Source organism: Neopsephotus bourkii, unplaced genomic scaffold, assembly GCF_033783945.1.
Source record: "Neopsephotus bourkii isolate Nb327-2 ecotype Australia unplaced genomic scaffold, CSIRO-AGI_Nbou_v1 NB_1825, whole genome shotgun sequence".
NCBI classification, from domain to species: domain Eukaryota; kingdom Metazoa; phylum Chordata; class Aves; order Psittaciformes; family Psittacidae; genus Neopsephotus; species Neopsephotus bourkii.
Window position 1 is genome coordinate 12699756 of NW_026902298.1, and position 24660 is coordinate 12724415.

At 39.7% G+C, this 24660-nt stretch overlaps 1 protein-coding gene across 1 annotated transcript in view; it reads right to left on the bottom strand.

The window, feature by feature from the left end:
• Positions 1 to 24660, bottom strand: part of SPTBN5 (spectrin beta, non-erythrocytic 5) — a 92249-nt gene that overhangs the window by 37396 nt on the left and 30193 nt on the right. The window contains exons 26-36 of the mRNA XM_061343779.1: positions 24422 to 24538; positions 23644 to 23807; positions 21954 to 22086; positions 20893 to 21038; positions 20081 to 20195; positions 19175 to 19285; positions 17956 to 18135; positions 14667 to 14870; positions 13285 to 13434; positions 1160 to 1264; positions 369 to 554 (exon numbers count right to left, since the gene is read on the bottom strand). Of these exons, the coding sequence (XP_061199763.1) occupies positions 369 to 554; positions 1160 to 1264; positions 13285 to 13434; positions 14667 to 14870; positions 17956 to 18135; positions 19175 to 19285; positions 20081 to 20195; positions 20893 to 21038; positions 21954 to 22086; positions 23644 to 23807; positions 24422 to 24538 (1611 nt within the window). The remainder of the gene's footprint in view (positions 1 to 368; positions 555 to 1159; positions 1265 to 13284; positions 13435 to 14666; positions 14871 to 17955; positions 18136 to 19174; positions 19286 to 20080; positions 20196 to 20892; positions 21039 to 21953; positions 22087 to 23643; positions 23808 to 24421; positions 24539 to 24660) is intronic.

Below are 24660 nucleotides of genomic sequence, written 5' to 3' on the forward strand. Positions count from 1 at the left end.
TCTGAAGGCCTTTAGCGACGCCCACTAGTAATGCTTGGCACCCTTGCCATAATGCTTGCTCCTTTGTATTTACCCTAATTTGAAATATCTTCTGTTTCCCATCACAGGAGACACAAGGCTGTTTTCCTTTTGTTAGTTTTATTTTAGCAGGTATGGGTGTGTAAAGTAGCTGTAATGGGCATAACGCCACAATGATGGTATAGTAACAGCACTGGCTTTAGAGCACCCCTTTGTTTAAGCGTGGAAAGAGATGCCAAAAGGGAATGGATGTTCAATTTACCTAATCACTGGCAAAGGTGAGCACTTTATCCAATGAAGATAGGCAGGTTCCCTGCCTTCCATCCCATCCCAGTCTAAAACCCTCTTACCTCTTCCAAGTTCTGGTAGAAAAGTGCCAGAAGAAGGGCAGTCTGCAGTTTCTCTCTCCTACTCTGGGATAGATCCTTGATCTGCTGCTTCCTCTCACGAATGGCATTCAACTTGTGCTGGATCTTTAGCCCTTCCAGTCCACCAACCTTTTCTATCTTGCTTGCCTGTTCTTGAAGAGACATCATCTGAGAAGAGGCAACAAATCTAAAATTACTTCAATGCTTCCAAATGGTGTAAAAGAAACAAAAACCTCCTTTGAATATCTAAAACCCTACTTTTTTCTGGAATGAACCAGGAATAGCAGGGACAAGTTAACTAGCATTTTCCCCCACCCTAACACTGCAGTATGTTATATCTATGATGTCCTTGTTATTGGTCTCTGTGTACACTGGCTACTTAAATGATTTGAAGCTGTAGCTCAAGGAGTCCTTTGCCACTTCATACGGTGCTAGGAATCAGGGAGCAAGCCTGATATCTGAGCGTTCATGTTTTATTGTTTTGTGGAAATCAGGTGTTGGAAGGTAGCTGTCAACATGAGCAATCAGTCTGTGTATATTTCTTCTGATAAGTCCCACTATTCAGCTTTGTAAGCAATTTCCTGTCTACTGAGAGACAATACAGGCATGACTTGGAATGGCATATTTAACAGTTGTTCTTTACTGCTCTGCCACCTATTTCACTAAAGTTCCTCATTTTCTTTTTGGTTCAAGCATATCAGGCGTATTACACATGTCAGCAATTTGATGTGTAGCTCATGGGTTGGCAGAATATATGTTGTTGATTTTTGTACCTTTTCATCCTGTGATGCCAGAAGTTTCTCAAAAGCCTCATGTTTCCTTATCAGTTGTTCTACTTCATCTACAGAGTTTCCGAGGTCACTGCTTTTCAAATAGATCTATAAAAAGAGTTGAATATTTTTCTCAACGGAGTAATTATCACATAAACCTGATTGATAAATGTAAGGTGAGGTATTAACTCTGCAGTTGGGAGTGTACTTGAGAGGGAAAAAAGGAACAGAAGACAACTGAAACTGGAAATTAAATCATAGAGCTCCATGGTCTTAAGCAAGAAAGAGAAGCTTTAATGGGTTTGGGTAAGAAAAGTGACCTATCACAGTTTATCGTAATCACTAAGTCACAAAGCTGGAATCCAGAGGTCTAAGCCATCCTTGCCATCCAACTCAAGATCAACAAACAGTGTTGTGTTTGACAGATGTCTGCATGATTCCTTCTTAGAAGACTTCCAATAACAGAGACCTTGCAGCCACCCTGGGCAATTAATTCCAGTGCTTCATTACCTTTACCATTAGCAAGATTTTCCACATATCTAATCTGAAAATGCATTGCTAACACTTCACCTCATTGCATACTGCCCTCTCCATCACACTAAGGAGAGAATTCCTTTTATATTTGCTTTAGTTTTGCATATGTAGCTTTGTACCTGTTTGGAGGCTTTTTGCCTACTGGGATTTCTGGCTTATCTAGGCTAAAACTACCCTGATCTGATCAATCATTCCACAAAGGCTGTGTCTTGACTCCAGTTATCGCTTTCTTCGGGGTTTTCTCCATTTCCACTGATTTTGAAACAGGGTTCCTAATACTTGATGCAACAAGTGGCAATAAGCAATAAGGCTCCCACAGTGAAGGTAGTGAAGACAGCAGAGAGATTATGTGTGTGTCTTTCAAGCTGTAATCTTCTGCATGTACCTGTGTATGGTGCTTACCTTTACCACAATACCATGAACTCAAGTTCACCTTGCAATCTAGTATAAGTTTTCAGAAACTTTTCTGAAGAACTGCTATGAGACCAGCTTGTCTCCATCCTGTATTTACACATCTGATTATTCTTGGAAAATGCCATAACTTGCACCTATACCAGGCGCATTATATCTCTTACTGTCTCAGGCCATACATCCCACTTGCCTGCATCAATTTTATTTACTGTCTGTCCTGTCAGTCTCTGATGCAGAAAGACTTTAGTCTAAAATAACAAATGCAGTTTTAAGGAAACTGACCTCTGCACTATTCACTTTAAACACTGTGAGGATCTTTTCTAACTAATTCACATACATCTCCAAGGCAAAACTGTGTTTCTTGGCTCTTTCCTGATGTTAAGAATGCTGACTGCCCAACTTCTTCACTTACTTCTTCCATGCATTCTGTTACATTCAGTTTTGCCAAATGAAAAAGAATAAACAATGTAGTTATCTATCTATTATCAACAAAAAGTTACCAGGTTCTCTACAGGCCAGTAGGATTTTATTCCTTTCCAGTGGATTTAATTGCCTTCAGTTTCTTCCCTTATTTAATGACAAGACAATATCAGAACAAAAACTCCAGTCAGAGGCTCTGATGGGACAGGAGATAAAATTACCTGGGAACAAGGTTCACAGTGGAGTGAACATGACTGGACAGACTTTTGGAGTTCAGGTTGCTGTGGGGAGCTGCATTAATCAGCTGGGACATAGCACTTTGTAAACCATTTTGTGAGCACATGAATCATAAGTATTTGGAAAAGATGAGAAATTTCAACCGTAACTCTACCTGGGTAAAGTACAATTAGCACGGATGCCATTCTTTATAGGAGAGAAAAGGTATTCTCTTCAGCTACTTTAGAAAACTAGTAATGATGTTCATTGTCTGCATGGAAGTATCAGATGACTGTTTAATCCCACAGGGCATGTTCTGAAGGAGAGGTTTCCCAGGCATGTGTGATGTGGAGGGGAATCCAGATCCACTTGTCAGGGTTTGAGTGCACCAGTAGGCTCTGGTAGCTCTGACGTCCCCATGACAGCTCTCTTTCTCCCATCTGGGGGTCCGTCTGAGGCTCAGCCCTGGGCCTAGCCCTGTCTGAGTTGCATAGAGGGGAGGTCTGAGCCCTTCCCTGGTCCTCTTGGATAGAACCCAGATTTCAGTCATTACCTCACTTTATTCCCTTGATCTCCAGCTGGTCGATAGAGCCCTTGGCAGCTCTGGCTGAGAGGACTGACAGCCAGACTTGGCCTGACTTTCTGGTTTATTTTTTGGGCAGTTAATGAGAGGGATATTTTGCATATACAGAAAACCACACAGAAGAGTCTCATACCCAGACCAGATGTTCGAACTGCTCTATATTAATCCATGCCAAGTATCAGGAGAAAGGTGAATAAATCTCAACACAGTAATCACTGTCAAGAAGAGGGGAAGGCCCTTGTACAACATGCCTAAATTCTTGATAAGTCTGGCCCATAAATCACCAGGATGCCTAAAGAAATACATTAACATTAATGCCTCTGTATGTTAAATACAACATCCAGCATGACAGATACCCTGTCATTCACACTTCAATCCTCTGATCTATCCTTCTCATCAAGTGTATGAAATTTGACAGATTATATTTTTTTACAGTGTTTTTGGATTTGATTTGCTCTTGTGAAGGTAGATGCCCACATATGTGGGCTCCAGGTCTGTCTACTCTAATGCTTTGTTAAACCGCTAATGATTACCATCCATATTTACACTACCGTTACTAACACTGAAATAGAAAGTTACCAGCTGAGTCTCACTCGCTCCTGTTCAGGGTATACAAACATACATCCACATGCTGCATCTCTATTTTGGTGTTTTAGACGCTGCTTTAAAAGCACTGTAGCTTCTCTGTCATATTTTGTGGATTATCTACCATTTTTGGTCAAAAAAGATTTATCTCTTGGACCTTTGTTGAGTACCTGTTGGTAGCGAACCTGCAAGCTTTGTGATACCTGAAGAAATGATCAGCTATTAATTTGCCTGCTCATATATCTGTGGTGGAAGAAAAAGGCAAGGGACATATACTGATAAAGATAGTGTCTTTCTTTGGAAGAAGAGAACAGAGACATCTGAGAGCATGTGTGGGATAGTGAGTCATAAGCAGCTGCCACTGGAGTGCTCAGTGCCTTGCTCCCACTGAAGATCACTACACACAAATAACACTGAGCATTCAAAGCTCTGCTCCTTCAACTACTATAGCATTGGGAAAATGTCCTCCTGATTTCTGAAAGCTTTGGACCACGTCCTCCAAGAAGAAACTCGTGCAAATGCTCTTGAGAGGCAAGGTTTTAATACTGAGAAAGAAAACTGGTGCAGAAGAAAACTGTCTGTGTACGTTACAGGCAAGGCAATGGCAATATACTAGAAGAAAGGAGCCCCAGTAGCATCAATGGTGCTACTCAGAGAGCTGGTGAGATGAAAACTTTCCATTTGTCTTTTGAACAGAAATCTTATGACAGCAATTGCTAGAATCAGAACCGCAACATTCTTTTCATTTAAGCATTTGTTATACCAATCTGAAAGCAGAATGGAAACTGGCTGCTATGCCAAGATGCTGGCCTGTAGCCAATTACATCACTTTTTGGCTTCTTTTTAGACAGGTCCCCAAACTCCTGCTTTGAATAAGACGTGTTAATTTCAAATACTAAACACTGCATAGCAATGCTCAGGTAATCTACCAGGGTCTCCCACTGCACACAGCAGGTAGAAACTTTCTTTCACATTTGTTTCTGTTATGAATCACAGCATGTCATCAGAAATTTGGCTTAGGCACAAAAAAGCACCAAAGATTTGACCACTTGCTACTTAATGGACGCGTTTTTAAGTAAAGACTTGCAAGGATCCTTAAACCACAAAATGGACTTGGCCCTTATGAAATTTGAAATGGAGCATGTAACAAATAGCCAAGTTATTAACAATGCAAAGCAGAGAAATGGAAGTTTTAACCCTACTTTTTCACTGTTTCTGAGCTCATTGCATAGATTTAGCCACACTGCCATAAGACGTTTTAGTTACAAGGTAACGCAGAACTCAATGCAAAGTTCAACAAAAAAACGTTAATTTTAAATAAAATAGTACTATATACACGCTTATGTGACAGCACAGGTCAGCTCTAGGGTTTGGAAAAACACTGAAGGAAACATTTTAGTCATTAGGATAACTAGGCTCTCTGGATACCACAACTTCACATTTATATACACTGGAGGCTGACACAGTCCCAGAAGAAATCAGTCTTCCAATGAGTGTCATTTTTATTGCTCTAGAAGAAAAACTATTTTAAGTATTTGTGCAAATCCACCCCCTTCTGCTTCTGCTCTTCACAGTGTATCAAACTCCACGTATTTTGCCCCTCTCTGCCTGCCCTTGACTTGCTGCTGAGATTGCAGGAACTCTACTGAAAGTCTTTCAGTCTTAAGCATGTACAAAAAGCCAGAATTACTACCAGTTTCAAATGCCTTCACTTAAAACATGCAATTAAGTCCAGACTCTTGCCCAGATAGATAACAAGGTTTGATTTGACTTAACTCTAATAAAAGTAAATATAAAAAAGAATTAATGAAAGAATATTTACACTTAGTAAACAAATGTGATTAACATCATGATTATATACAGTTCTCAAATACACTGTACTATGCTTCATTTCAGTAAGTTATAACAAGGTATGATACTATAACCAAAAGAGGAATAAAACACACTGAAGTTGTTTATATACAAAAACCCCTAAAACAGATCACCTCTTTTATCATACTGTTATCACATTATTGGCCTCTGATCTCTCAATCTAGGTGTGAAATTCTAATGTTAAGTGTATTTAAAATGTCTTTCCCACCTCCCACTGCATTCTGTCTCATCAGCATAAGAATATAATTATCTGATATTGGAAATGCATATGGGAGAAACACAGAGAAGTCAGTGTTATTGCTACGATCTCTGCCTCCCACCTATCACTTTCTTCTTCAAAATTTGCATGCTTAACCCCTGTAAAGTAGTAGGTGTTAGGCCAGCATCCTATGCCATACAACATCATCATTAAAATATTTACTTATGAAACATTTATCTGAAGGCAGACTAAATTCCTCCTAACCTCTCCATAGTTTCATTGCTAGAAACTTCACTGGAATACCCAAATCTGACATGCTATGGAGTCTAAATTCCCTTCATTTCCCTCAGGAAAGGGTGGGACCTCTCTTTTTCTAAGGGAGAAAAAAAAAGTGATTTGCTCCTACACACTGAAGTATTTTGGGTTTTGAAAACAAGTATTACTTGTAAAAGTTACAAAACTAGGAGTTAACTGTTTCGAAATAAAGCACAAACTGACAAGTATGAAAATGTGAAGCAGTGAATCAGAAAACAAACAGGAAATACTACGTTGAGGATTTGTACCAGGTCCCAGACCAACTAGCAGAGAAGAAAATCAGTTCTTGGCTCTGAAGTTTTGAACCTTCAAAGTGCGGGGCACTATAACCTGTAAGCACATGCATAGCATTGAGCATGTCAAGATGACAATAATACTATAATGATTAAAATGAAACACTTGCTAAGTGCTCAATCAGATCAGAATGCTCAGCTTCATTTTGGATGGACCAAGCTGTATCTACAGCCTCAGTGACAGCTGAACACAAGTAGCTTTCCGATTGTCCTGTAAGACACCTCTAGCAAGTGGGAACATGGCAGGAAGCATGCAAAAAGAAATCCACATGGCTTGATTAACACACATTAAAACTTCTGCTGGCAAATGTTCCTAGAATGGAATGGAAATCTTCACCACTCTCCTCCCAGATCCAAAGGATGCGATGTTGACAGCTATAGATGGACACCATGCAACTTCCATGTCTCTGTGAGTTGAAGATGTGGTATGAGCTGGTATGTCTGTCAAAAGGTTGTCAGGGCATACACTTCTTAGAGTGCATGGTTCCTGGGAAGGTCTCAAACCAGATCTTGCCCAATGGCTAGAAAGCAATCCCGAGCAGCAAACTGGATTCACTGATAGAGAGAGGCCAGCCCCAATCTCCACAGGGTGAAAGGGTGGACCAGCTATATCTGCATCATGTGTTTTAATAAGGATTGTTGGACTTGAGCTTCTTCTAAATTCTCTTACTACCTGGATAGGCATAGCAGTCCAAGGAGTGGCAAGTATCAGGGTGATTTTGGAAACCTTGTGGTGAGCAGGTGTTAGGCCATCACATGGGGTCCTTCTAAACTCTGGCCTAGATGAAGGGTGGTTCTGAAAGATAATCAGCTCTGGATTTAAATTCTTGCTTGCAACCTTATTCCCACTAGCTGAATGTTCTCTTCCTGTCAGCACAGCTGGGGACAGCCATATATCTCTGGAGACAGTCTGCTGGGGAAGGCCAGGATACTTAGAGGAAGTCACATGGAATCTTGTGATTTGAAGGTCTGGAGATCCACCTGAAGGGAAGCCTTGTTTTAGTTTCTGGGATCCTGTTGGAATACCAGCTGGAGTTTCAGGAACCTTCTCCAATTGTGGCATGAGCAGACTTGAATGGGCATGACTGCTTCCATGGGAATCTGCTCGAAAAGGCTTTATTGTCAAGCTGCAAGTTGAAATGTAAAGCTTCATCGAAGTATGGAGGTCTGGCATTTTGACATTGCACTGGCTACAGCCATGCTGGGATGGCAGAGAATCGCAAGGTTCCAGGGATGCATGCAGATCTTTGCTGCAGAGTGTAGAAGCAGCTGGAATAGCAGACAGATCAACGTCTAGGCGTGATGTCCAGCTTGATGGAGATTTGCAGGAAAGGACATCAGAAGGCAAAGGTACAGCAAGCTTCAAGGGTTCATTTTTGTCAGGATAAACATGATGAACACCTTTTTCTCTTCCTGAATGCTGCTTGTAGGATGCAGATGTTGACTCAGTGCCAGAGCCCTCATATCCATGGCCCTGTGGATCTCCGGGAGGACTGGAACAACCGGAAGGACTGACACAGTGACTAGTGCTCCCCAAACCTTTTCTTCGGTCTGTGTGTGCCAGGACGACATCTAGCTTTGAACAGTAAGCTCCGGAAGACAGACTGTTTGGTGTTGAGTTGGCATTTCCTGGAGCAATCTCTGCAACTGCTTGACCAGTGGGAGGATGCCATGCTGATGCCTGCATCTTTTGAAAAGGCCTGTCCCGCACAGCAGATTCAAAAGAAGGAGGTGGGATAATTCTGCTGGAAGACAGCATCACTTCCACAGTGGAGACATAGGTTGCAGATGAAAGTTCGCAGTGATGGTCCCTGCATGACATTCTGAAGTTTAGTCCTAAACGAGGCAAAAATCAAAGCCACAGAAGCTTGCCTTTCCCCCTGTTTTTAAAACCAACTCCTAATCCGTTTTCCTTTGGCACTGGAAATTTCCATTCTTCCTCTGAAGCAAAGGAATGAGAGATGAATCAACATTCTCCAGGAAAAAAAAATAAAATAAAAAATAAAAAATCCACATTCAAAATAAAAAAGCACAGCTCTTCTACTACTGCTACCACCGCCTGTCACGTCTGCAAAGTGATACGAGTGTGGGATGGGCAGCAAGATAAATTACCGAGCATGAGGCTCTGCTCCCAGAGTGTTCTGACAGTGAGGCTGCAGACAGAGTAGGAGGGAGCCAGAAACGCCTGCCAGAGACAGCCTGCGAACTCGCTGTTATTTCATGTGTGAAAAAAGGAAAGCAGCAAACCTGAGCAATGCATCTGCTGCTGTGAGAAGGTTAGAACAGAGCAGAGCGTGCCGAACACTGCTGCTGCTCACTGCAAAAAGTAGTTTATTCCTTCTTTCTCTTTTTCAGCTGCTGCTTGTCTGCACCCCGAATGGCAAGATCTCAGTTCACCGGTTTTGGGAGAGTTTCCTACAACAGTTCCATGCAATAGTACAACCGAATTCATAATAAGAAAAAAATTAAAAAGATAGATGTTTGCCTAATTTTCTCCACATGTGCTCTATTTTCTTTAACATAGAACAATTTGAAACTAAATTCTGCAGAAATCCTTTGAAGGCTTAAGTAACTTGGAATGTAATATAAGATGCTGGCATGAAGTCAAACCTGCCACACTGGCACAGACAGCGAATGAGAGAGCAGTTCTCAGCAGTAGTTCTTAGTTTAAAATGCTCCTCTGTTGCCTTCTTTCTTCCCCTGTTCCTTGCTGCTGGGAGAGAGACTTGCTCTAAGGCATAAGAATTACAGGGAAAACAGGATAAAAATTACAGGATGGCAGAAGCTGCTTTCTCACACATATTTTGCAGATGTGCAAAGTGAGATGAACGTGACTGCGCTTTGCCTCACACACAGAGGTCAGAAGAAACACAGGGGTGGAAAGATTGCTTATATCTGCCTGATAGGAATTCTTTTTGAATGTGTGTTTGCTTTTGTCCTTTCTGAAAGCAACAAATGGCAAAATTCCCACTGAGAAAGTGGTTTGAGATTTTTCAATTGATGCCTTGGCTGAATACTTTTTGAACACGTTTGAATGGACTGTTTTCCTACCTTCCTGTCTGTCTCCCTAGGAAGCAGAGCCTGCGTCACTGGGCAGACACATTTTAACTCCGTATAGTAGTAACACAGCTCCATCCAAAAGAAATATATTCTTCAAAAGCAGAGAAATAAAATACAGATATTGACTAAAGAACCTCACTTCATTGTCAAATAGCATATACTGATCTATAAGGCAGATGGTGGCAGCTGCAAAAGACAGCTTTGCGGTTCTTGCTATTTCTCCTTCATTTAGATGGGAGCCCTGCATCACAGCAATAACCCCTTTGAAGAACAAACACACTTGAGAGAACAAAATTAATAAGGGGTATCCTGGGAATATAGGAATTCCAGTTATAGAGAATCAGAACAATATTGCTGCTTCTATTCAGGGCCAGCCTGATGCATTTAATGCACACACCAAGGAAGGACTAGAATTCAGTAGAAAGTAAAATCCTTCCCGTTCTTTCATGAGCAGCAGCAAGTGAGCCTCCTCTTGCAATGATTTGTTCTCTTTATTGATTTCCTCACATAAATTCTTCAAACATATGGCTTATTTTGCATGTAAACACATTTAGTCTCCGTCTTCTCAGCTGCATAAGAGCCTAAACTTGCAACACTGTATACTCACTGTGAACTGATGCTGCTCTTGAGATGGACATGATTGCCAATATTTCTAGGTCTCAAACCAGTAAAACTGTCTTAAAGATAGCAAAGTATGATTTAAAATGAGCAGGTAGCACTGGAATTTGTGGAGTACAGCTGAGATGCGCTTTCAACAACACTTTAGCTCTGAGGTAAACTGATGTTCCTGGGTAGCTGCCTTTTCTTCATGGTACTTTTACTCAGTGTCAGCTGTGTGTTAAAACCAAGATGACAAGAATGGAGAACACAGGCATGTACCATTATGATGGAGGAAAGCTGGTAATTCCTGAAAGGAAAGCTGTTCACATTATTTGGTGCATCCATAGTGAGAGTTGAAATTCATCCTGAATGCTGACAGTTTACCGAGGCTCTATTTGTTTGCATCCTTGGATATGAACAAATCCATTCTTCCCACCTACCAACACTTACATGTTTCCCAGACTAAATCTGAGCACTAATCCATAACAGTCTTTTCCAGGCATTGTGGCATGTTGGAGAAGGTAGGGACTGTGTCAGTGAAGGAGGACAGATGCAGGCTGTGATACCCAGGTTACTAATTTCAAAATCCGTGGTGTTCTGTAATTTCCATGGTATATTGCAGGTAGACACCTGGTCACTGCACCATTGTGACCTACTTTTCTACTTTATAACAGTAACTCTGTGAGCATGTAACTGTAATTCCTTAAAGGCACAGGTGTTTCACAGAAAAAACAGTTCTTCCAGCAATAGTGATATTCTAGGGATTAAACATAAGCAAAAATGAGAAACAAAAGGAAAATCAGATGCAGAGCATGGTGGAAGGAACATAAGGGCATATGACAACTGTGGCTGCTCCATTCTCTGTACCTGCACGGATGAGACCAACTTGCCATCGTTCCCCTCTCCTTATTATTCTTTGTCATTCTCCCTGACCATAAAATGCCAAGGACTGGCACGGACAGCATCCATGCTTTACTGTTCATCTTCTGTGAGAACAATTGAGTATCGGGCTCCTTAGAAGTTCATAGAGAAGATACTACAAGACAAAGATTCTGATAACAGAACTGGCCTTCATGGTCCTTAAGGTTACAGTCTTCATTCTCAGGCTTTGCTTTGGCTGAAGAAACTTGTGGCAGGAGGTGGGCACTGTGACTGATCTTACCAAGAGAATTTACCCAGTCTATGATGAACACCCACCTCTTTTGTGGCAGTCTACCTCTCAGCATATGGCAATGGTAAACTCATTTGAATAAATAAGTAATATGAAACACAGTTTACTCATACAGAATGTGTTTGAGCATAATCAAAAATACCAGCTGCAATCCCTTTCATGTAATAGTAATATAGTCTTTTGCAACCAGGACTCATGACTGAGGGGCAAGAAGGAATACTAAACCATAGTGATTTCCTATGCATGTACCTCAGGCATATACAAAGCAGATACTGTGGTCACAGTGACTCTGCATGTTGGCTGATCTCCATTTCATGGAAAGAGAAAGAACACACTGGCCAAAATTTTGTAGTTTACATTTCCCCTGATGCTGCTGCCCATGCAGGAGCTTAGCAACGATGTATTACTGCTTCGTAAGGACCTGGGATGGGTATAATGCAAATTGTGCCATTTGCTAACTAAGCAACAAATAAAGTTTTTTAATGGGCAGGCTTACGTAATATCTTACTCCAGAAACCTGAGCTTAGGTGAAACTCTCTTAGTTTCATCCTTTGGCACAAACTCAAAATGCAGGGAAAATTGTAGGGAATTATGAATATCTACATTTCCTTCAAGGAACGAGTAGCAGAAGGCTCCAAGCCCATGCGTTCCAAAGGGTTAAGTATCACTACATGGCACAGCTCAGGGTCAGTTTTCCAGAAGATTTAGTGCCAGTGGCAAAGCACTGGTGGAAAACAGAGCTCAGCACAAACCAAGAGCCATTATATTATGTTGCCAGTGGTCTTGGAGAATTAAGACTTTTCGTTAATAAGAAACAATCCAGAGGTACAACCTCCTTCAGCTTCGCTTCAATCCTTCAGCTTGGCAGCCTTCAGTCCACTGATGTGGTTTGCATGCCAAGTCTCAGCACAGTTACAGCAGTCTATGAACTCGTGAATTTGCAGTGACTGGAAAAGACATCTGCATTGTGTACTCAGTTTTGTAATAGCAAATGTCAGACCTCAAGCTGGAACGTTTTTAAATAGTTCCACGAATCCAGAAAAGCTTAAGAAAGACAAAATATAATTTAATATTGGTGAAATAAAAAAAAATAATCTATTTCAAGAGCTGCAAAATGTAATAACAAGAATATCTTTCTATCTCTTTGCATTAACTGTAACAGCCCTCTCTTTTCATAAGAGGAATTTTGTCACTAGCTCATCTTTCTCTACTGCATCAAACAGAAACTGATATTCCTTACAATTGAATTCTTTCACGTGTGTTCACATGGAGCTGTTCTCCACACTGCTATCAACCCCCTTGCAGAACTGAGAAGTCAGTTCCTTTTCCTGGATTAACTCACACTGCCAAGATCCATTTTCCATTAGATGCATTTCCCCAGCACTAACCCTCAGCCTGGGGTGAGATTTCCGGCAACACCTGCAAAGCAATCTCCCTGTCTTCCTTCAAACCCTCTTCACAATTTCCCTTCTCACTGAAGCCTAGAAAACAATTTGTCTATGGTTAAACAATTGGTAAGCTGAGATCTCTTTGTAAAGTGGATTGATACCGGGGTACTGTTTCCTTCTTCGGTTGTGACTCATCTGTTAGCTCTTAAGTTTATTTGCAATGAATTATCTTTCAGGCAAGGATGAGCTTTTTCTTTCTGGTTCCACACCTAGGCCCCATAAGAAAGGGAGGGCCTTTTACAGTTATACAGTCCCCAAGTGATATACAACAATGCAAATAATAACAATGAAAACAGTGTCTTGTCTATACACAGAACCAAGAATTTTAAGTTGTAGGTGAACAGTAGTGTCCCTTTTAGCTTGGAAGAGTTCAAATGCTTTAAGAGTCTAACTACTTATTTCAAGTTTACAATTCACTCACCTCTTGCGAGTTCAGGAGCATGTCCAGGTTATCCCAGTCCTTGTAGAACATTTGTTCTTGGTGTATTTTCTCCAGCCACTCCTTCTTCTGTTTCCATTCATTATATACCTTCTCCTTCTCTTCCAACACAGCTTGTAGCTTCTGCTGAATCTGAACACAATTTCCAATAAAAACTTGTGTCAGTCTTTATACCCCATGGACCAGGGTAAGGTGTGAGGAAAAAGGATTAAGTGGAGTAGTGGATAAGATCCTTAAATTGCAAAAGAAAGTATCCAGCAGGAAAAAGTGCAAGTTCTTGCACTTACATTTGGGCATAGACATAACCACAGGTGCCTCATTTCAGGAATGGAGTGGTGCTTCTTACAGCATATGTAGCAGTACAAGCCAAGGGCAAAGGAAGATAACTGCTTCTCAAGTGTATCTTCTAGAACCAAATCCTAATTCTTCATTATCTTTAGTAATAACAGTGCAATTATAGCACTTCTAATTAGCATAGGACAGATACTTAAATAAGTTTACAACATAGCATATTCTCCTTGTGAGTGAATACATGCCTCAATGTTAGACTTCCTTTAATTTCAGCTTCCAAACTTTGTATATCCACAGGCTATCTGTAAATTATTTTTTCCTACATTTTTCTACAGGCAGAAGGATTTACAGTTAGGAAGATTTCTAGTTACTATAGTAATACATTGCAACATTCAACAATTTTCAAGAACTAGATTGGTCAGATGGGAGAGCAATTTGCATGAAACTCTGCAGTTTTATGAAGATATTCAAGAGATGTTAATGAATTGTCAGGGGAGAAGTAAACTAGAGGTATTGAGAAAGAAATAATGCTGTGAGAGTCTTAGAAGCTGTTTAACTTGAGTAAATTGACAACTTGATTTCCATCTCTCATTTCTGGGGAATTAAACCATACCAGCATAATTAATTACTGCAGGAAAGGTTTCAATTAATTTTTAAACTCTCTTATAAAATTGAGTGCCTCTATTCTTTGGCAGGTCTTCATTCAGCCTGGTCTGGTATGGATATAGCACTGTAATGTGAAGCAAAGTATTTGAGCGACAACCCAGTTTGGGAAGTGGATAGAATTATCTTCATTGTTCAGAACACAGAGAACTTCTCAAATAAGCCCAGCTTTGCTAGAGGAGACCCTCAGGAGATGCCAGCGCTCATCTACTGCTGAGGTGGGAAATGGAATAGATATTTTTGTGTCCAAGCTGGGCAACACACTGGGGCAAATGTAGGTCATGCATATGGATAATGTGTGAGTGCATGCATGCATTCGCATGCACTCAGTGTGATATAGAATAGAATGATAGTTACACTCGTGTTGGGTAGCTGAATGTGTGGCCTGAACTCAAATAAGTTTGAATTACCTCTTTTGATCCTGTTTCCTTGTCTTGCAAGAGTGACTGTCCTAGCTGTACAACATGACTATACGTCTCTTCTCGTGCTTCAATCTCTGCCAGCAGCTGTTGATGCTGAGTAAGTCTCAGGCTGCTGGTAGATATGTCCCGAATAGTCTCCTTGGCTCTCATTTCCCTTATTATTTCTGCTGTCCATAAGAAATAGTCCCACACCTGGAACCCAAGAAAATGTGAAAGTTGAGGTTAGATTATCAGGCAGGAAAGTCATAGGCCAACCATTTAACTTTAAGTGAAAAATAGGTAATAAAATAACAGATAAGAAATAAAATATTTCATTAGGGCTTGGAGTACCTCTATGAGTTTTAGCAAGGTTGGATAGCATGACTACAGGAATTTCTATATATTACATATGTGTTAAATCAAATAGGTTTTGTAAGACCATAACCATAATCAATCCATATTGTATACATCAATGACAACATGGTACCATTTATTGCCCTTTAATCCATTATTCTTTAAGTGTTTTCTGGTGTATTCCTTCACAGAAGATAAATTCTCTGTGCCTTAACTTTAGCTAATACAAGTCTATTCAAAACTTAACGTTGTACACATATTCTAAAATGAAAGTGAGAGTTTTCAAGTGAAAAACAGACACACCCTAATAAGAGGCAGAAAAAGGGCAAATCACAGGTCAGAAAAAAATTCTTAAGCATATCAGTACCTGCAAGATTCAGCTATTTATTTGTGTAAATTTATGACTGACAGATTGGCACAGAAACACAGTGCTGGGGGGAATAAAGATGTAATGCGAGTTTACTGTCAAAATCTGATGAAACGATAAAGGTATTTACAATACCTTAAAATGTCTGAAGCATTCAGCTTAGGCAATTGTAAGCATGAAAATTCCAAATCAAATCACTGACAGTATTTTTTTACTGTGAGTGAGGAAACTTGTGCAAATAAAAATAGCTTGACATTTTCTGTATGACTTTTTCTGCATTTGGTTCTGTATCTTCACCAGTCCACTTACTTTAGGCGTCTCATTTGAATCTGTAATAGGTGTTTTGCTCTTATGTGTGAGTTGGTAAAAAATAGGAGTGCAAAGGACTGTACTGGGGATTAATTGAATTTTGGTATAGTTTGAGCCTGTTTGGGTGAGTTTATTCAATTCTGAGGTGGTAAATGGTCTTTTAGGTTTTAAGTCTATTTTAGAAGACTATTATGTATACTAAGAGCTGAACAAAAAAGTTCTTTTACTGCAGAGAATGAAAAAATTTGTGAATGATTGCTGGCTGTTCCACTGAAGGAAACTCTGTAATAGAAATAGCTTCTTGCTTGTTCCATTTTACCCAGGGATTTTTATCTATATCATGAAAATTTTGCACAGCTAAAAGCTGGCCTGTGAACAATTCAGCCAGGAAAAAATATTTTCAGAAAAGCACCACAAAATTGAAATTAACCAAGCTAGCATCCTAAGAGTTTAGATTTTAAAGCCAAGATACTCCTTTCTTAAAGATAGTGAACAGAGCTATAAAATGATTCTTTAAAAAGACCATGGTCCCTTTAAAGGGACTTACATAGTGCACATGTGTTGGCGTCATTTAAATTTGCAGAACTAATTCATACATAGCTAGATGTCACTGTAGACACTAACACTGCATTTGGCACTGCAAATGTCTAAGAATCCTCGAGATTCTAAGCTAAGCACTAGGAAAAAATCCATAAATCTCAGGATTTTAATGTGGTGGAATAAGTCAAGAGCCAATGAGTGGTTATTGTACTGCCACTTCCAGCAATATTTAAGGATAGACTAGGTATCAGTCTGCAGGAAACTCCTAAGCAGAGCCTGTCCAAGACCATGCAGATCCTAGTACAAACTTCAGAACCTCAGATCATTCAGAAATATTTGGAGTCTATGTCTAAATTCCTTTTCCTCGACAGACTTGGAGGATTTGGAGCCCTCTGCTGTTACTGTGTGCTGTCAGTTAGGGCCAGCTCTGCTATTTAATCAGACTAAGAGTGTACTTGATGGATGGGATTCAAGGAGATACACCAGAGGATTGTGTAGCATCCTAAGTTAATGGAAAGGCTGCTTTGTTTTTGTTTCACTGCTTAATCTGTGTACAATTACATTCAGCGATTTGGGTGATGTTCTGCAGCAAAGCTGCTCTAACTAACCCTAGAGCTACTGAGATTAGACTGTATAGCTCTGCCTTGTGCCATTTGGACAAGATTACCAAATTTGCAGAAACAGCTCTTCACTTCTTCGGGAATTATTACCAGAAAAGGAGATGAAAATTGAGGGGACCAGGAATCTTTCTTGCCAGCAGACTGATATCAAAGAGACAGTGAGAGGCCTGGGGCATAATGCTATCTAGGCATGTCACTGAGAATACAGTCACCTGGCTTTGTCATTTTGTTTTACGATGTTAAGAAAGCACTTTAATAACTGTGTAGCCCTCTGTTAAGCACTGACAGATTTATATATTTTTAAGGTGTTCATTGCTTGTAAATTTACCAATGAAGATTAAAGGGCACATGCCAGGGTAAGAAAAGGGCTATAGTTCTGCCATTCAGATCACAGGATGAATCACTGCTCAGTTCAACTGAACAGTTCAAGAATACAAAGAATGATAAAAGAGGACACCCTTGCTATTTTAGTACCTGCTACTGCAGTACTTGCAGCAATTACCTACTGATCTGCAGTGGTATAGCTCAGGTGCCTTCAATGAGACTCCTGATATTTGCAATGTATTCCATAGCAAATCATAGCTCAGTGACCTACTGAGTTCTTTGGAGACAATGCTGCTGTGCATTGCAGGTGATGGTATGTTGATATACGCATGTCACTGTGTTTAAGCAATTTGAGAGGTTACTGCAAAGACCAGTGTGTCTCATTGGATACATTCCATGAAGTAAGTTAACTGAGGGTTACTGCGTGCCCGAGAAAGAACAATCTTTTAGGCATTTTAAAAGGGAATCTAACATCTAATTTTATTGCTCTTACTCAGTTTTTGATAACACTTATGCCACTCCTGTGAAACGATGACCATTTCTGACAACTATCAGTTATACTATAGACAGTTGGATGCAGGCTTTCCTTCCTGCAGAGGGTAAAAACCTTATCCTCTAACTCATTTTTAAATAGCTAGATGCACTTAAATACTTGATTAATAACACAGATAGCACATACAGCCTTTTACATCAATCTTTGCAGCTTGGATGTACACCCATGATTCACACACATTGAAGGTATCTTTCCCCTGTGTACCAATGGATGGAAGGCAGAAGTGCTTACATGTGCCTGAAACTGGTAAAGCTTGTATGCTTGTTCCAGAAGTTTCTTGCGCAGTTCCACCTTAGACTTCAGGGCCTTCCAGTTGGTCACTATTGCCTGCTGCTTTGATTTCATGTCTGCCACCTGCTTCTTTGAGCAATGGGTGAGCACATGATCTGCAGAGTGGATCAGCTCCTGCAGCTATATGCAGGGACAAAGAAGAGAGTAGGGAAAAGAGAGTCAGAGAGATGCAGCTAGTATCAGAAAAGTACAATAAAGGGTATGGTAACTGTACATGAAACTCAAACATTTTCTAACCTAACTTTCCTCATGCTAAAGAAAAGCGTCCCTAATTTCAATTCTGTGGAATAACAGTGACATCCAGCGTTAGGTAAGGCTCATCACAACAGTGATCTTTCAAATAAGTGGGCAGATTTTATTTCTCCTTTTTACAATACCATTTATTACATGAGTAATGCAACTAATAGCTAACTGTATCTTGTTTCCCCAGTGACCATGTAGAATAACATTTTCTTCATGCATATTTTATGCTTTCTTACCTTTAAAAGTAACAAGCAGCTGGTGGGATCAATTCTAGTGTTACCTGCTGCAAGGTCAAAACATGAGGCCATAATACTGGGATTACTTCACATGCTATGTTAACTATACCATTATATACACTAAACAAACGGATGAAGAGAAAACTCATACTAGTTTTATTTGTCCAGTTGAAGCTAAGCAGAGCCCCAAATACAAGCGAATTTTTTCATAAGCTGAAACTTTTCATAAGTTTGTATAATGAGCCATATCCTTCTTACAGTCCACTTCCTACCATGTTAACTTGTTGAAAATTCCAGACTGCCCCATCCTTCCTTCTATAATCTTCTACAGTTAATCAATGCATGTTGTGTTCAGTGAACATTCAGTTTCACTGCACACAGAACAGATGCTGGATGTTTCCCTATAATTACCTGGAACACTTTGAAGAAGGCTGTAAACACATCATAAAGCCTGGCGTGACCACACATTTCAAACAGCATTCAAAAATATCCCTGTGAATCAGTTCAATAGTCAGTGCTTATTATAATGTGTCCCTTATTTGCAATGCTCTAAATGATCCACTTTATCATGGCCATAAGATCTTGAATACATTTAAAAAGCAGAAGACTAAGTAAGACATTTAGAGATTTCCAGGCTTTCACAGAGCTACACATTGAAGACCATACATGACTTTCATTACCTGCTGCTCATTCCCAGACAGCTCATGCTCCAAGGCCACGTGCTTCCGGAGCTGGGTTTGCACACCTCTCATGTCCTTAGCAACATCATCTGGAATACTTTTGGACTTCTCCTAGAAGGAAGAAACCAAAGAAAGCTTTGTTACTGTTTACTTCCAAACAAAACACACTACAAGACTACTTCAATCACTTTGTGTAGTGCGACCGCATTGTTAAGGACATCCTGGGTTACTAAACGATGATAGGTGAAAGGAGACAGAAAAATCTGTTCCAGTACATCTGTCCTAGTAACTCACTTGTAAATATCTTAGTGATTAAGCTATCCAACTGGACCATGAGATGAAGGTTTAAGTCTTTCCTTGATCAGACAAAACAGGAGAATGTTTTGCAGACTTCTGCTGGGAATCAACCTTGAATAGCTACTGCAGTGGCATAGAGTGAATACTTAATGGAGCATTAACAACCAGTAGTTTCAAGCCATTCTGTAGGAAACAGGTCTACTGTGTACCACCTTTAGATAAAAATTTTGTTATAAATGCTTAGGAAAGATTACTGTAAAGATGAAATGGAGAAACCATCATGTTAAAGGGGACTTAAACACTTATTTAGTTCAATAAAGGTTCTGAGGGGATGTAGTTGTCACACAGACATCCACTGCGAGCACAGCAAGGAGAAAGTAAAGGCAGTTCATCTGGAGGACAACACTGTTGCTAGAATAAAATGATTAGAAACTTGCTTCAGGTCAGTTTAGGTGAAAATTAGAACATTCCTAACCATTGGAGAAATGCCTTTCTATAACAGATTCACAGCCTGATTTGGTGTACCAACAGCATGTCTGAGAATCATAAGAAACGTCCACAAGTTAAACTAAAATAAACTTCGAATGAGACTTTCCCATTATTTTTTACCTCAATATGGGCCAGAGCATCTGTCAGATCTTGGTAACACTTGTGAATCGCTTCAGCATCTCTCAGTCGCTTACCTCGGAATCTGGCAATTTCCAACAGCTCCTCCCAGGAGTTCCTACAAGGGAGGATGTGGAAAAAGACCATATAAAAGGAGTAAAGGAGAACGGAAAACAAGTCATTCCCTTACTTTGTTTTTCATTCCTGCTGTGAAATTCTCTTGGAGCAATTCTCTGAGTGGCAGCATGTCTCTCACCCTACTCTGTCCATGCCCTGCCTGCTCCAGCCATTAAAATAGATGATCCTGTGTAGAGGTGCCCTTCTCCAGTATGCTTTTCAGGTTTTATATGCAGGACTTGGAGGACTGATTCAGACCCTACTATTCCTTCATGAAATATTCTCTTTTGGACCAGTTTGGACCGATACCAGGCATAAGAAGCTCAGAACACCTTGATATTGTTCTGCAGAGCAGTCACGAGATTCAAACTTGAAAATCAGAAGCAATAAAGAAGCAACTAAACTCTTAGCCTTTCAGTTAGGTGATTCTGTTTCAAAGGGCAAAGGAAGTTCATTCACCCCTTACTTGTAAAGCACCTCTGATGCAATTGACAAGAAGCCAAATCAGCGAGCAGATAATGTCTGCATTGTAGAAGTCTATTTTTAAACAAGGCATGGCAGCAGTGAGGAAACCACATATTTTGCAATTAGAGAACTGGGAGGGCATGCCTTATCCTTTTCTAATTCCTTCTCACTTCCTCCTTGTCGAGAGTGAATTGAAAGGACAAAGCCTCGTAGAGCTAACACAAGTCTCCTACCTCAGCTCTTTCTGCTTCTGTCGAATTTCCCGGGAGTCAGAATGCCCACAGTTCAGCAAGTTGTCTGCCAGCTGCTGGCAAGCCATAACTCTTTTCCCAGCTGCTTCCAACTGAAGTTGGAATGTGTCATATTTGGCACAAAGTTGCTTTTGAAGGAAAAACAAAAGTAATAAAACAGGCGTTTTGAGTGCTCTCTTTTCACAAACATACCTATTGTATGTTTGTACATACAGTACAAAACACAGGTAATAAGATGATCATATTCAGAGATGGAGAAACTGCAGCGAATGACTCTAAAACCCATGAGGAGATACAAACTATTAGCAAAAATATGAAGTCTGCTATGCAGATGGGAAGCAGAAACATTATTACCAGGGATAGACGCAAACATTCAATGTACAATGAATTTAAATTATTAAATTATATGTATTTACTTCATGAATGCAAATGTGTGTTCATAATTTATTAAATTATATGTATTTACTTCATGAATGCAAATGTGTGTTCATAATTTATTAAATTATATGTATTTACTTCATGAATGCAAATGTGTGTTCAGTACTGTAACTGGATAATGTAGCCTGATTTTAAGATTTAAGATACAAGATATTTTGAAGTAAATTATAAAAATGAGGATTCTGAATGGCTATTGATATGTAATGGGCTGACATTAGTTTCTGTGCCATGTGAAGACGTATTACTGCAGATGTCTATACCAGCATTTATGATGAAAGAAATCCTTAATGGACACCACACTGAAATATCTGGTTATTAAAAATAGAAAGAAGTTGCTTCTGAAGGCACAGACATTTTAGCATGCAGCTGTTTCATGCAGCTCAGCCCCCATGGTAACAGGATGGAAGTGTTAGGCAATGCTGCTTGCCTGTCATAATGAGTCAATCCTTCCCACCCACTCTTCACCCTTTTCGCTCTCTATCTCCCAGTTATTTATACTTACTTCTGACTGTGTCTGTAAGTTTTCAAGGACAAATTTAGAATCTTTTTACAGTCTTACTATATATAGTTTGGTTGACTTTTGATGTGTTACTCAAAAACCTCACCAAGACATGTTCATAATCATTTCCATAGTCTTCAGAGCTGGCTGTTTGTTTCTGCTGAGTGATCCAGTCTTGCAGATCTTCATATTCTCGTAGATACTCATGCAAGACAAGAGTCTCATCCAGCTTCTTCCCTCTGTGAGGGGAAGGAGACAAGACAGTACAGTTAGACCAAAGAGGGCACTCAGTAGCTTTCTTCCTACTAAATCCCCAAAATTTCTCAACATCAAGGCTCATTCTCTCTAATGAAAGAGCTTTTTTTCTTGGGATTGGAAATTATGTTTGTAGGATGACAGCTTTAGCCAGGTCAGACTGAATGGGTGAGTTCCCAAGAAAAGCACTGTTCCTAGCTGAGCTCACTCCTGGGTTTTGTTTTTGTTGTTCTTTTTGGTTTGTTTTGGTTTGGTTTTTCTCCTACAAGAATACCCTTCATGTTTTTCAAGGTCTGGAAAGAAAATGAGATGGAAATCTTTCTAACTGAGGGTGGTGCATCAGAAAGGCAAATGCTATGAAATCCATGTATGCAGTTCTGCTCATATTGCCTGTTCAGCAAAATTGCTGCAACCTGCTGCATATTTCTGGTTGTTGAGAGTATCTTATAGTACAGCCTGAGATATAAACAAAATACCCATTTTCCATCTGCTAACACTGTCTGCCCATTGTTGAAACATTCCAAGAAAGTTTAACCTAGTTTCCTTGCAGGAATCACAATTGCTTGTCACATAAGATGTAGCATGCTGAAAGATTCCACCAAGGAAAATGCAGGTCAAAGGTACAAACCAGAGCACCAATAAGGCACCATAAGACCCAGATTAACATTAAGCATGAATGAACACAAGACATTTCTGTGTTCGGCAAACACAAAAAATATTTCTGTATACTGAGTATTTTCCTGCACTTTTCATTCACAGAATTTTCTACTGATGCTTTTACATTTTCAATTGTAAACAAGAATAAAAATAAATGGTAAAATATTAGTATTTCTTCTAGGTTTAATTATTCTAGTATTCAGACTTTATTTGTTATTGTACTTGCAGAGCCCCATTCCTTTTCTGAGTGAAATTTTTGTGGAGGAAAACCCTAAACTGTGCAGTTATTTGTTCCTTCCTGACAACAAAACAGAAGTGCTTAAAAATCCTGTGTACAAGCAAGTTGTAAATATCTTACTGCAACAATAACAGAAAGGAAGTGAAATGAAAAGTAAATGAATGATCAAAAGGAAAACCTTTCCTATACTAGCACTGCCACTGGTCATATAAACAACTGTAATTGTCTCCCTTCTGCTAGGTAATGAATTAAGTAATTTTCAAGCAACCTTAAGGAAACCTTTTAAAAACATTTTTTTCCCTTTTGATAGCAATTCCAAATACCACAAAGGCAAGTCAGAATGTGGCATCTCAAGCCACAGTACAGGCGGATGATGAAGGGTAAAGAGGAAATTTTGGGGCTTCAAAATCCTTAATATATAGCCAAACTCCATGAATCAAATGTAGAGTTCTTGCTTAGCAATTATGGAAAGCTCATAGGTGCATGCAATTCTAATACAGAAACAAGTGATTTCCTAACTACAATTGAAAAAAGAGGCGATAATGGGTATGATCTGAATTCCAATGGGGTAACTAGAGATACACTTTCTTGACTTCAGTGGGCTTTGAATCAAGCCTAGGATACAAGCGATAGTTCTAGTTTATACCTTGCTGCTGCTAGTTCTTGCAGCTCCTGGAGTCTTGACTGAACTTGTTCCTTTGGTGCATCAACCTCAACACACTGGATGAAGCCCACTACAGGAAGAGTTTGGGCATTTTCACTCAGTTCTTTCATCAGATTTTGGTAAATGGCAATCTCATGCTCCAGTGCCTGGCAGAGAAAAGAGTTGATTGAGAGCCAGTTGTCCAAGATATTCACTGTTTGAACTTTTGCACCAGCCTATGGTGTAGTCATTGAGACATTAAAAGAGGAGAAAAACTTTCTGGAAGCATGTGACATTTCCAAGACTTTATCAATTTTAGATAATTTTCTAGCAACACTTTTGGAGGGAGGGAAAAAAGTGTACATAAATTCAAACAAATTAGTGAATAAATTCAATTAGAAATTCCTGATGCACTATTATGCTGAGAAAAGCATTCTTGGAATAATACTATATCTGTATTTTGGATTTGAGGAAAAAACTCAAGGTTTCTGCATTCATCTGCTGAGACTGAACAGAAGGTATCAGATCACAGTCAGTTTTGGCCTCAAAAAAATAAGATGAAAATATTCACCAGTATCCTTTTTCCCCAAATTGCAGTTTTTCCAACCATATTAGTAAGCTTCACTGATCTTTCCTCGCAGTCCATTCATATGTAGACACGCATCAACACAAAATATCTTGTAGATGGCTAGACACTTGAGCACCAATAAAACAGAAAATCTTACAACTGCAGACACACCAGAAAACCACACCAGCATACAGATTTTAAGCAAAGAAATACCTCATGTTTCTTGAGGAGTTTCAGTGTTCCATCTTCATCCTTACCATAGTCCTTGCTTGTCACAAGTGGGTATTTTTCTGCTATCCAAGCCTCCAGGTCTGAAGTATTCATTAAAAACTATCAGTTAAAGAGAAAGTTAATCAGTTTCTACCTAGAGTTTCTATGAAACACTAACGGCATCTCTTTGACCTAATAAATTCTATGGGGAAGGTGTACTGTAAGATTTACTGTGATATTTT